General features: G+C 40.2%; 1 protein-coding gene across 5 annotated transcripts in view; it reads left to right on the top strand.

The window, feature by feature from the left end:
* Nucleotides 1–12,259: 12,259 nt before the first annotated feature.
* Nucleotides 12,260–14,422, top strand: part of LOC140303869 (semaphorin-3F-like) — a 62,614-nt gene continuing 60,451 nt past the window's right edge. For all 5 annotated transcript variants that reach the window (XM_072382816.1, XM_072382815.1, XM_072382814.1 and 2 more), the window contains exon 1: nucleotides 12,260–12,422. In XM_072382816.1, the coding sequence (XP_072238917.1) occupies nucleotides 12,305–12,422 (118 nt within the window). In that variant the 5' untranslated portion in view covers nucleotides 12,260–12,304. The remainder of the gene's footprint in view (nucleotides 12,423–14,422) is intronic.

The raw sequence follows: 14,422 nt of genomic DNA, 5'->3' as shown, positions 1-14,422 counted from the left end.
TAGATAGAAAGCTACAGAGAGAGAGCACAGAGCTCAGATTGTTCTTCATATCTCTGGTCTCTCCCTCTGTAAGCTTTTCTGCTCTTCCTCTAATAACATTGTTACCGGGAACACTCATCATCAGGTATCTTTTTGGCTAGATAAAGACTTTTCAGAGGAGGCTGTCAAAGAGGGCCAGAAATCCTGACTGAAGCTAAAAGGCTGGTGGCCATTTGTAGTGAGATGGTTTTGTGATTGTTGTTTGGTGTTTTAGGGTTATGGTAACAAAAAAATGCTGCAATAGGAACAACATGACTGTCATATGGTCTGCTTTTTAATGTCAATTGCAAAAGATAAGGCACCAGAAACAGAGAATGAACCGACCTTGTCCTGAGTGTGGCTGATGACTCAACCAAAGCCACAAAATTTAAACACAAAAAATGAAAAGTATCACTTGGCTCGAATCATTTTCTGAGTATCCAGTTGACTCCAAGATATTAGTGCACTTTGTCAAAATAACAGTTAGGTACACACAAAAACTCTTGTTAAAGAGCTAATAGACTTTTTGCTTCTTAAATAAGAAAGTGAGTTTATTCTTTTGAACAGAGCCAAGCTTTTGCTTTCACCTTAAGCTAAGCTAACTGGCCACTGACTTGAGCCACATATTTATCATACAAATGTATAAATGCTATGAAGCTGATTCAATTCAATTCAATTACATTTTATTTATATAGCGCCAAATTACAACAATTGTCATCTCAAGGCACTTAAATAATATAGTCCAATTCAAGCCAATTGGAATTCAATTCATTGTAATCATAATCCAATTAATTCATATAGAGCCAATTCAAAAAATAATATCCTAGCTAAGGAAACCAACAGATTGCACTTAAACGTGTCTTCAGTCCAATCTCCCGCCCTGAGCGTGCCTGTGGCGACTGTGGAAAGGAACAACTCCCTTTTAACAAGAAGAAACCTCTGGCAGAACCAGACTCAGGAAGGGTGGCCATCTGCCTCGACCAGCTGGGGTTTGAGAAGACAGAAAAGAGGGAAAAGAGGGGGGAAAAACACCGTAACGCCATTCAAAGGATACCTGTTGGAACAGGGAAACACAAGTTAATAACCACCATAATGTCACATGTACATAATATCATTTGAGAAATTAAACAGTGGGAAAAAGAGAGCAAAGTGAGGAAAGGTGTGACAGATGAGGCCCCCTAGCATTCTAAGCCTATAGCAGCTTAACTATGGGATGTTTCAGGATTACCTGAGCCATCCCTAACTATAAGCTTTATCAAAAAGGAAAGTTTTAAGCCTAATCTTAAAAGTGGAAAGGGTGTCTGCTTCCCGGACATTTACTGGCAGCTTATTCCACAAGAGAGGGGCCTGATAACTGAAGGCTCTGCCTCCCGTTCTACTTTTAGAAACTCTGGGAACAACAAGTAAACCTGATCAGATATGTATATTTATTTGTATGAAAGTGCTTGTAATATGGTTTAATGCTGACATAGCAGGAGTTTGAGTGTGGGATGTTGTGACATTTATAGGCAAAAACTGAAATTTGCAAACAAATTAATTTATGACTGATCTCACAACGACATTTAACTTAAAGTTCTTAAAATAAACTTAATGCAGCTCAAATCTATCTGGCGAGTTATGTCAACGTTTACACTCTGTCTTCTCAAAAATGTGATCAATATGGTCACTCTCTATCTCTCGCTAGTAGCCCTTGTCATTCCTATCTGAACAGACATGTGTTCATGCAGCCCAATCTCACCAGAAATTTTTAAATAGGAATGTTTGTCCACATACCCAATATGTAGTAATTTCATAATCCAGGCTTAAAAATATTGAGATAACAACATGCTACGTCAAGTGACTGAAACCACAACCAGTAAGTATTAAACTGTGTGCTCTGTGACAATGTAGAATTTATGTATTTTTAGACATATACATCTGATCATGTACATTAATCTTAACTCTAACCATTGGCATGTGGGAGCAAAAAGAAATACAAGAAATTGAGAGGACTGTGGAAAAGCAGCTCAGGATTTAAAGCAATGCTCTATGGCAAAGTTCAGGGCTTTAATGCCACCCACTGACCTTCCTTCCCCCTACAGCATTTTTGTCCTACTTAAGGGTGGCAACTGTCAATGTCATTACATTGCAAGCTTCAACGTTGTCATGTCATGACAAGAGTGGAAATGTTATCAGAGGCAAGACACAAGTTGTTTTGCAGTGGTGGTTACAGACTTAGGAACACAGCAACGGGATGAAATGCTCTGGTTGTAACTTTGCTCTGGCATGTAGTCCTAATGGGCCCCTTTTAGTCACACTTTCAGACTTGTTTGTCCATCTGTAATGATGTTCGCACTGGATAAAGACCCAAATGCAGGACACAAGAGGCAGGTGAATAAAGAACAAAAAGTCTTTCAGTAAACCTACAAAAACAGAAGGCGCTGCACAGGGTGGAAATTGATTAATTCTGAGAACATAAATCCAAATTAAAGGTAAATCTGAGACAGAACTGGTACAGATCAGAAGACAATGATGAAACATACACAAGAAGACGGGGTAACGATCATGAAGATCTTTCAAAGCGCAAAGGAAACAAATACATACGAAAGACAAGAATCACGACCAAGATGCAGGTGAGGCAATCAGAATAGAACCCAGACATGAAACAAAAGTAGCAGAGACCCTCAAAGGACAAAAGATTTCAATGTAACACAGGAAGTGAACATCAAACAGGAGTTTGACAGAAACCTTAGAGCTACAAAGAAACCAAAAAACAATCCAGCGACAAGGTCACAGAAATTTGTTGATATTGTTATGAATAATTCTAGGTCATGTGGCTCATCTAAAACAGTCCTGTTTGTGATGTATAGAGAAAAAGGTGAGACAGATCCTGCTGTATGAACTCAGACAGCAATATGAAATATTGTAGATCTGCTATGGCATCGATGAATGATGAACTTTGCTGGTCTCATCAGGGGCCTGCAGAGCAAGGGAAAGCCTATTGTAAACATTCAGTATTCAAAATAGAGCTGGACACACTCACAGCGGACAGCAGTGGTGGACAGCTGTGCTTAAGTGACATATGACAATTTTAATGTTGACATCAGCTACTGTTGTTACAGTAATGAAGTGTAATAAAACCACCTTGATAAAGAAGCCAAAGAACAACCACAAGCTTAAATATATCTGCAGGTATGGGTATGCTCTTGTTAGACTAATATGAATTGTCATGGCAATTTTACATGTTGCTGTGGAACTGACATCACACTCTGTCATAGTCAGGCACTGGTTTGTTTTTATTATGGAGCCATTAACATTTTCTGAGTTCAGGTTGGGTTAGGCAGGCGTTTCTTTCGGGTGGAGTCTGGAGTTCCCGTTCTTTAGGTAGACCACCTGTGTCTCCTCATCACCAGCCAGTGCTTAAGGACCATCTCCAGGAATCATTCTCTGCCAGATTATTTGCCTCATCTGTGTGGTAATCAGGCTCATCTCCCCCGTGAACTTGTCGATTCCCTGTGCTAACGGCTTCATCTCACCGCTTCCAATGTAATTTTCCTTGGCTGAAGAGTGGAGTACTTACCAGTTATATTTCATCAAGCTGGTCCACTTCTCTTGAAAACCTTTTCTGGAACAGTTACCCTACCAAGTTACTTACCCACTCACCCTCCGACATCTTCCATTCCTATGGAAAAACTCTTCATCAGAATCACTTGGACTAATTACTCACTGCTCTCTCCCAGAAAACCCTCCTCCCATCCCCTAGTGAGACCTGCTCCCTTGAACCTCCTTCGTGCCAACTCTCATCTCAGTTATTTCCTTGTGCAAAATACAAATTCAAGTCTATAAGTACTGTCCGTCATGGTTCTGCATTTGAGTCTTCATTCATTGTTTGCCTGAACAAACCGTGACTCATTCACACCTCTGTACCTCACTGTCAACACTATTCATGCACTGTGGTAGTCCTGGGGAGGTTCACACCATATTTGCTGGAACCCATCTGAGCCACACACGTTTATCTTGGTCTGATCTGACTAAAGAATGCACTCCCTGTATTCATTGGGGTTGTATGCTCATGTTCTTGAGCAAAGTTTAATCTTACAGTTTTGTGCCAAAGAGCAAGCAAGGTTTTCTTTTTCCTTTTTTTTTTGGACACCATCCATGCAGGTTTACATCATGCAGTATCTCTCAGACCATCTGAGCTGTTACAGACACATGACAGACAGGTGAAAGTTGCAGGGTAAATGTTTCCAAGAGCAATCATTAGCCAGTGGGCTGCACCTTGAGAACCTATGTTCAACTAAAGAACATAATCGCTACACTGTATGTGTAAAAATAATTCCTACTACATACATATTTAAATACTAATACTTCAGTGTTCAGTGATGTAATCCATTTGTTAACTCTCCCTTGGGTGATAGCCACACAACGTCAACTATGTGCTGGTCTGGTACCTCCCAGAAAGTTGGTGTTTAAAGGAAGTATGACACATACTGAGAATGAATCATCTATGACCAACCACAAGAACTTGGTTGAGGTTTTTTTATATATATATATATAAATAATTACGGCCATTCCTCTGCTGAATAGAATTCCCATTCAGACTTTGTTAGATGGATCACTTGTTCGGATTTTGTCACTCAACTTTACAGTGACGGCCAAATAAGACCCCAGACAGCCACTTACAGAGAACAGAGGCGCATTGAGAATCTGAAAGTGGTTTGGCTTTTTCTTCCCAGGCTGATGTTGCGGTTTGTGATTTTATTCAATTACAAAGTATTTACCTTTCACATAATGTCAACACTGATGTATAGCAGCGGTGGGTAAAAATGAACTCACCCTTTCCTCAACACACACATCACGCTGTGCTCAATGTGCAAGCAATTCACCTGAAATACATGTGCAAAAACACACTCGCACATAGTGTGGCATGAGTTTCTTTATGCAGCTCTGTCAAGACCATTGTAAGGACCTCAATCTCTTGCCCATCTGATGTGTGAAAAGTGGAAGGAAATCAAAGCCATTTCCTTCATTTTGGCTGCAGTTGGTTATGGTTCCCTCCGGCAACAGAGGCAACATTGGCACTGAAGTATCGTTTGGCCCTCAGAGTCTGGGAAGTAGACAGAGTTCTGCACACTGCCAAAAACAACAGAGGAAACTGTTGCTCAAAACCACCAACCACAGGTAGGGACAAAAAAAAAAAAAGGTGGTCCAAGCACTCAGCTGCAATTTTCGCTCCAAGAAGTCACATATTTCCATTTACTATGATAAGGGAGCCTGAAATCCACTTCGTCCCTTAACTTCTACCTAATTTGCTTGTTAAACTGACTATAACTCTCTCACACTCAATCCCCCACCTCAGGAGATGAGAAAAGTTTGTTCTAAACACTCTTGAAGTGTTGAAGTACTTTTATACTTGTGAGAGTTGTTCTGTGATCTTGATATGACACTTTTCTTTTCTCATTTAAATGCTAATAACTTTGAGGACATTCTCTGCGGAAAGTGCTGTGAGCAAAGCTTTTCTCCTATCTGGCTGCAGCACAAGGTGAGAACCTGCCTGCTAAATTTGAAAAGCAGCTAAATCTTGTTCAAGAGGCAAGGCAGTTACAGCTTTGTTTAAAGGCTTTGTGCATGTGAAAGCACAAGCATTTGGGTGTGTTTGCGAGTGTCTGTTTGCTGCAGACCTAATACTTTCAGGAATTAGATTTGTGGCTGGCAATGATGTAATAGATGCCAATGTGAAACAAAGAGCGAATTGTGATTTATATGCCCCGCTTTTTCTATGTCTGCGATAGATAAAGCATGTCATATTGTCGGACAAGCTTAACTTAATAACATCCCATCGAGTGGTAAAGATGCTATCAGATCATAATTTCTAATCCAAGTAACAATCAGTCTCTTTAAAAATTTGAGTTTAGACATTTTTGAAAGCTTATCATGATTCATGCAGAGATAATTATATGTTATAATTGAGTTTTTTCTATAAATAGTTTGTTGTTTTTACTTATTATTCAATGCTATAATTTTACCATACTGTCTTCTGAGGAGTCCTGTCCTCCTTAGAGATGTTGTTAATAATAATTCACTAGAGTTAAGCAAATGTTGAATATTTGTTATCAAGCTAGCAAGTAATTTCCAATTCAAGGGTGCCTGGTTCTTATATTACAATGCCATGTTTTCTAAAGTGGTGGTTTGTGAGTATAGTACATAGGTATGTTGAGATATCTTATGAGCATTTCTATTTCATACCAGTCAGTACTTCAACATTTCAGAGAGCAACAATGTTCTTTTTTGCCACTAAATTAAAGTACTTCACTCATACAGATTTTCAAATCCAAAACATAGAATTTGCTCATAAATTTTTGTATCACACTGTACAAATTACTAGTATTAAATATAAAAAGTTTACTCTGCATAATTAGTTATTTTCCTTGCATACTGTATCATTTCATTGTTAAAACTCCTATATTTTTACATGTAATTGAGTCATTTCAGAATGTCGCATTGTTACTTTCACTGGAAGTAAAGGATCTGAATATGGCCCACACTACATTTTGGAGACTTAAAAAGGCTTTCAGGAAACTCTGACAAAGTCAAGTTGAGCAATGATAAAGCACAAGGTAACACAGCCTAAAAAGAAGTAGAAAGAGGGATAATCCAAGAAGAACTGGGAAACAGACAAAACAGAAGCACGTCCCATCATTTTTATCTCATGTTGAATCTCCGATATGTTTAATGGTTCAGCGCAACACAAAATCACAAAGCATGCAGTGTGACACATCTCTCCACACACACTGATTTGGATTGTGTTGCCGATGATCTCGTGCACTGTGGTGTGCACACACCTGGCACCCGTTTGCGCTCTGCAGGCAGAGCCACAAAGAGCACAGTTGACACCTCAGCTGGAATGCAGGTTCTTCTACAGAACAACTTCATACACCACTTAGATAGATGTCAACAACGGCTCGGAATCACACACTGGGCTGATTTTTATCACGAATATAACAGTTCGGGCCCACTTAGGAGCATGAAGTCCTCCTCTGTAATGCACACAACTCACCTCGGATTCCCATCAACCAGAAAAACATAAGCATAAGGTCGCCCACATCAAATCAGAACTGACAGCAGGTTTTTTTTGTTCCTTTAAGAAAACTGGATGGGGTGAGGAGTGTGTTTGTGGAAGCTGAAGGCCCTCTTAGAAAATCAGCTGTGTCCCAACTGAATAGATAAACTGTTCTGAAGAGGAAGAGGTCCATTCGGGCTCATCACACTCATCTTTTTCTATTTAACCATTGCCAAGTCACTATTTAAAGAAGAACCCTTATGTCGAGTGAGGCTGCGGGATGCTGGCTACAGAGCCAACATCATGGCTTCACATAGAAGAAAAGTCAAGCAAGGCAGCTTCTTTTGACCTCACTGAGCTGACAGCTGAACGCCTCAAACTTTTTCTCCACCATTAAAGCTCCAGACTGAACGAATGGCAGATAATTCTGGTGTGAAAGGACACTGAACAGAATGTGATTAAAAAAATGGACAAAATGTTTAATTTCCTCAATGAGCTTTAGAATCTCTTCCCAGACAGTAACTCTGTGACTTTGAAGTCTCCAATCAATGTTTGAATAGGTGAGCAAAATTAAGCATTTTCATGTAATTTTCAAATACTATCAAATGAATTACACTTCTCACCCTTTTATTAAATCACTGGGTACATAACTGAGATAAGACTTTTCATTTCTGATAAGTCGGACCCAACAATAGCTACAATACAATAGCTTGTCAGTGCTTTAAGTCACTAAATTGAACTTTAAAGGTCAAATGTTCAACTGAAAGAGAAGTCAAAGAAGTGCATTAAAAAGTTGTCACACTCAAAGATTTTTAAGTTAACAGAAGTGATTTTCTGATCCCTTTAATATACTCTTTAACACGCTTAAATTACAACTAATATTGGTAAATGGGAAATTGTCAGCATGTAAAGAAAATGGTTTCATTTGAATTTGCTCGCTTGTTGTGAGAAAAGGAACACATGCAGGCATCGTTTAAGTCAATTCCTGCTCAAAATTTTCCCTCCGCACCTCATGTGTGGGTGGCAGATGGTGGCTCGCTGGTTGTCACAGAGATAGACGATGGAAATCCAGGCAAGCGATTTAAAGCAAGCAAACAACTCCTCTATGAAAGACTCTAGAGAAAAAGGATAAAAGACCTTACATGAAGATGATTAACGCATATATTCACACGTCAGTGGTTTTCTCTTTTATCACTCTGCATCAAAACACTAATGACTAATTCTGTGGTAGTTTGATATGCATGTTAAAAACAGCCGTGGCATAAAAAAAAAAAAAAACTGGCCTACACAATGCCACTAACAGTCATGTGAAAAAGTATGTACACCCTCTTTATTTTCTAAGGTTTTACATTTCATGATATCATAAAAAAAACATATACTCCTTTCTAGGTCTTCTGATTTGGCAAATATCAATATAAGTACAGTCTTACGGGTGTGTGTTAACATAATGCCAAGGAGGAAAGAAATAAGTAATAAAAGAAGTAATTATCTTAGAGAAGCAATTGTTGCTGCCCATTAATCTGGGAAGGGTTATAAAGCCATTTCCAAACTATTTAGAGTCCATCATTTTACAGAGAGAAAGATTGTTCACAAGTGGAAAACATTCAGGACAGTTGTCAGTCTTCCCAGGAGCCTACCTAAAAGAGCTACTTGTCAGACCACTGGTGTCAGTCAGCAACCTTGAAGACTTCTAGAACTGGATAGTGTAGTGGTATCATTACCACCTTTTGTGTGGGAGACCTGGGTTCAACTCCCCCGCATGAAAGGTACTGCCTCCATTAGGGGTCCTTAGGCAATACCCCCTTACCCTATCTGCCTACCTGTAAATTGCTTTGGATAAACATAAGTTCTGAGACTGTGAGGATATGTTTATCCATAATACTCAGCACTACATTAGGTTAAAACCAAACACAGCATATCCACACAAACACCTCATACCATCACAGTGGCTGATGATGGCTGGGCTTTGGGCTATAGGACCTGGACATCTTGCAGTTATTGTGTCAAAATCTACAAAAATGAAAAGAATCATGGTTCAGACCTGCAAACTGAAGAGAGTTGTGCATTAACAAAATGCCCTCAAACACCAATGAACTGAAACAAAGTTGTAAAGAGCAGACCACAAAAATATGACCGACTCATAACTTCATGAAGAAAACAATTACTTCAAGTTATTGCTGTTATTGTTGGTTCTAAAAGCTACTGAACCGTAAGGTGTTCTTAATTTTACAGATACTACTTCTATGTTTTGGCTTATTTGTGTTCAGTAGTAATGAAAAAAACATAGTAAGTCAAGGGTTGTTGTTCAGATGCTGTATCTACTCAATATTAAGACCTAATAATAACCCATGATTTATAAAAAAAACAACAACTCAGCATTGAAAGAAGATGTACTTCTTTTTTTACAAGACTGTTTGAGGTCTTTGTAACTATTGGTGTCACTGACATTGGTTTTGTTTTAAAGTATTTCTACCACCATCATTTCTATGCTGTATCACACCACACAAATCTGTCATTAAAGTTGCTTTAACCTTTATCTTATAGTTGATCAAGTGATTTTCCTTTTAGTGACAAACATGGAATTTTTACTTTATTTATTTCAGCTTAAATCATGTGAATCAACAAAAGGCACAATAAGCAACAATGCTCGTCTTTTGATGACTTTCAGCACTTCTGCCTCATTTTCAAAAGACTCAGTAAAGCTCATATGTAGCAGTCAGTTAATAGTAGAAGATTAAAATGTGCTCAAACAGGCAAGCACCATAATCCCCACTTTGTGAAAATGGTTATTAAATAATTTCCAAACCGTTCCAAAGAACAGCCTTTGGTTTGAAAAATGACATTTTCACCTGCAAACTGGATTAAACAGCCTTTTTTTTTATTATGGCGAAACCTACAGATAAGTGCATCTTAAACTTAAGACATTAATTAATTTAGCTTTTTTCTCTCTTTGTAAGCATAAATGTGGGACGACTGTGAAGATAAACTCACAGCAACTCCGTCAGATGTGGACGACCTGTGCGTTCTCTGCTCTCCAGCAGTAAATCATGGCTGCCCGGCTGTCTGTGATGGGCGGCTCGGCTCGTTCCTGCCCGCCCCGTGGGTGTGTTTAAGTCAAATGGGCCCCTGCATCCACCTGCTCGCACCCTGCCTCTCTTTACAGTCAGGAGCTCCCAACTTTCCAGCGGAGCACGCGTTGCGCTCTTGGACCTTTTCACACCGCGGGGACTTTTTGTTTCCTATTGCTTTTTTATTTTTTTTTTCACTCTTTCCCCTCGAGATGTTGACTGCGCTCGTGCGGCGACAGCATTTGTTCGCCTCGCGCGTTCTTCCAGTGTTGAATTAGAGAAACATTTTCTGCATTTCTCTCGACTGTAATTTCCTCACCGTCCAGTTGACACCTCCGGGGCCAGCACACGCGCAGCGTGCTCAGGTACAGACGACCCCTGCACCCCACCCTGAGCACCACACGGGCTGTGTGAGAGCCGCGCCGGGATTTTCTATTAATATTGATTCCAACTTAGACAGAGACAGTAATCGATCTGTTGGAATTGGGTTATTCAGTGGCTTGCAAGGTTGGATCTGAACTTGTATTCGGAAAGCAGTCAGGTAAGACTGTTTTTATTGTTTCTCATTGTTTTCAAGTTAATCTAATATTGTGCAAATAAAAAAGATAACCTGTTTGCTACTGAGATATTTTAATATCCTATTTTGTCCCCCCGACATGCCTCTTTACAATTTTTCCCCATAAAAATGATAGTAAAAATACCAGATTCTGATTAATTTCCGACTGATCACAGCCTTGATTCTTACATGGTTCATTATCAGTGTGTACTGAATAGAAATGCTGTTTACTGTGCGCTGTAATACCACACCAGACTGTTTACAGTTCTGTTTTCCATGTGTAGCCAAGACTGCCAGGCTGTTACACGCTGATTTCAGTCTATAGCAAGTCTCAGCAACGTTAACATTTTCTGCATGTATTTTTTTAAAATTTTTTTTGTTTCTGTCTTCTATTGTTTTAATTTATACATTTCCATACTTAACCAGGACTTTTTATGTCTTGGATGTTGTGAAATGTAAATATATCTATTGAATTGTCTCTGAACACAAGGGCATGGGACTTTATTTACATGCCCACCCTTATGTTTTTGTCTATAAATGATCACATTGCATTTGTCCATCACCTTGCATCAGTGACTTATTCAGGCTCTTTGGATTAATGTGATGAAGTAAGATGATTGTAGGTTCATGTACCTTTTGTAAAGTTGAGCTTATGAATTCCAAATGCCTCATGTTGAGTCGGCATATTTAGCTCGGGGGTTTAATGTGTGTTTCACAATCCTCAGTGTCGTTTGTGAGCAGTGCCTTGTTTGATTTCATGAGCTTGTGTGAAGGACCTGGCCTCTGTCTCAGAATAAACAGCTGGATGGTTAACAAATTGTCAGTAAACAGTGTGAGGTTTAAACAGCTGCAATATGCTCATAAATCGGCTCCAGCCTACGGGTCTGAGGTCTCCAAAGGTGCTTTTGAAATGAAGGCTGAGCCCCAATATCCAGTCTTGGGGGGGGTGAGCCCAATCAGTGAGGTGAGGGTTCTGTATAGGAAAGTGAGAAATAAATTTCATGAGCAGGAAGAGTCTTTTTTAGGATCCATTAATAACGTGTGAATCATTGGTTGCTCCCTGGTTTCTATCATTTATTAACTTTGCTCTCAGTTGCGCCAATCGCAATGTTGTTTTTTGGGTCTCTCTCTCTAGTATGAGGCGTTTAACCTGGTATTAGGTGAATCATAATTACAGAGCAGCAGTGTACACGTGTGGTGTCATGAAGGAGGAATGTGTTCTGGATGCGTGGAAAGGAGCAGGAGAAAAGCTCCTCGGAGAGGAGTCAGCGCTGTCTTTCCATCAGTTAGTCACACTCTAAAAAACTAACAGAATTTTTACCAAATGGAGGTGTGTACACATGGCTAAAAGCTTGGCTCCTCTGTCGGGGCTCATCGGTTTTTATGATGCTCCCAAAAATCTGGGCTTAATGTCTACACTTCAGTGCTGCGTCGCCCAAAAACTCCCAGTCACGGGGCCCTTGGGAGCCACTGATTTGACATGTTGCATAAATCAGTAAACAAAAACAGACTTTCTGTTTCTTGGGGGAGGGCAGCTTAGTCACATATGTTTCTTTTTATCCTTGCAGATATAAATAAAAAAAAACAAAACACTCTCTGGGTGCTATCGGAGGCTGGTCCAACATGCAGCTGGACGGTCTGTGGATGCTCCACGCCCTCCTGGCGCTGTCCAGCTCGGCTCTGGGGAATCAAGTGAGCAGCGACCCTCTTGCTGCACCCCGCGTCTTCATCTCCTTCAAAGGTAAGAACCCGAGCTTCCCACTCCTCTATGCTCTACCCACTCTTTGTCACATTGTTGCTTTGTTTCTCAGTGACTGATGGCACAACAGTTGTGTAACCTCAGCGATTGTAGCCTTGATAAGGGCTGGAGGATTTTGCAAAGATGGAACATACGGCATCGCCAGAGCCATACTGAGAAGCCCCCAAAGAATCATGAGATTCTCATATGCTGCCCCTCCCCTTCATACCTCCAGGTCTTTTAATAACCACCAGATGCTTCCACTGGCCTAGATTGCACAAACAATTAAAGACACAAACTGTGTCAGAGTTGATGAAGATTGTCTTGTTTATACTCATTTTGAAAAAGTACACATACCTCATTGTTGTCTTTTTTTTTTTAATTAAATGCAACATCTTTATCCTCAGGCATCTTTGTAATAGAAACTCTAAATCGGTGCTACAAAAAGAGACGGGGTAATAAGGAGCATGTAATAACTGTATGGCCATTATGTGATTATTCCCTGGTGAGGGAGATGTGTACTTTAGGGGGTTCCATTTATGCGTTTCAGCGGCCACACAGATTAGGTGAGATGGGTTGCTGGGTTCTCCGGGGCGCAGAGTGAGGGACGGTATTATTGAGAGCAAATTGCCAGGATCAGCCGAGCAGAGCGGCGTCCCTGGGGCCTGTCCTGCTCCCAGATCAAGTCTTTGATTAGCATCCAAAGAGAAGCAGAGGGAGCGAGCGGCAGCGCCCCTGTTTGCTTTGCTTTCCGTTTCCCAGCGCTCCCTGGTAGTACAAGTTGACTTAATTAAGTGGACTGGCACAGCTCATTGTTGACGGCGTTTTCCTGCTTTAATCAAGTGGGATTTAACACATCAGTGCGCTCGTGTCCTGAGCTCAGCAGTTCTTTCATTTTCCAGATATGATTTTAGTCTGAGGCTGTGTTGTTTTTGGAGAAACTGTGCAAGTGTGTGTTGTTTTTTTTCTTCTTTTCTAATCTATAAGCTTTTTGATGAGTAAAGCTTGTGTTTAAGTGGATGTCTAAAACTCATCCAAAATGTCTTTGAAAGCAGTGGACAGACTCCTTTGGCTGACGAGGAAAAAGCTTGGGTTCTGCTGCTTACCTGTGTGTGTGTGTGTGTGTTTGCTTCTCCAGTCAATATGAATTTCACAGTCTGCTGCTGCTGCCTCTCTCAGAGGAATGCTCCCCCCTCTCCATTCAATATTATGACTCTCTCTGCTTTAATTGCTTTTTGAGAGGCCCGTGTAGTTCTTACCTCGGCAAGCTTGCTGCACTTCCCCTGATGCGCTGGTGATGTGTTACGTTTTTTTCTTCTTTCTTTTCTTTTTTTTTTTTTTTTTTCTTGGTTGAGCTGTTTGGGAAGGAAGTTTGCAGCTTTAATGGAACACAGCACGAAGATCAGTGCAAACTTCATGTATGTTTTTATTGTGCGACAGCAGAAAGGAACTGTTTTATCATCAGGTCCAGGTTTATGATTATTGATCATGATGCCGGCCTGTCAAACAAGGAAGAAAAACTCAAATTGTAGCTCTGAAAAAGCTGCATGTGCCACTCAGTGTTGGACTGAACACATGTTCCAAACTGATTAACTCAGTAGCTGAGGCGTGAGGTTAAGAACTATGACCTCCATCTGGGAGGGCCTCACTTCCCTATTAAAGCAGGTAGAGTAAATCATGAGACCTAATTACGTTACTTTTGCTCCACGGTGTCTGCATGGCTTTATTTTTAGGAAAACAGTCCCTATGATATGTTTATATATAAAAGCCAACACTATTAAACACTCAGCAGATGTAAGGAGCTGAGAAACGTGTCTGTTTACACACATTTTAATGAGGATTAGTGTTTGTAAAGTGTTATAGATGAAGCTTAAGGTAGACTTTGTTCAGGCTTATCATGTCTTCTCTGCTGGTAAGCTGAGGAGAAAGGGCAGAGGTAGCAAGGCTAAAAAAGCCATTTGTTGTTTGAACAACAAGTAGTCACAGTCAGCGTCAGATGAGAA

This window comes from Leuresthes tenuis, unplaced genomic scaffold (genome assembly GCF_036924035.1).
Source record: "Leuresthes tenuis unplaced genomic scaffold, fLeuTen1.0.hap1 SCAF_3, whole genome shotgun sequence".
NCBI lineage: Eukaryota > Metazoa > Chordata > Actinopteri > Atheriniformes > Atherinopsidae > Leuresthes > Leuresthes tenuis.
The sequence above is the reverse complement of the archived record's forward strand: the minus strand, read 5'-3'. Positions and strand labels throughout refer to the sequence as shown.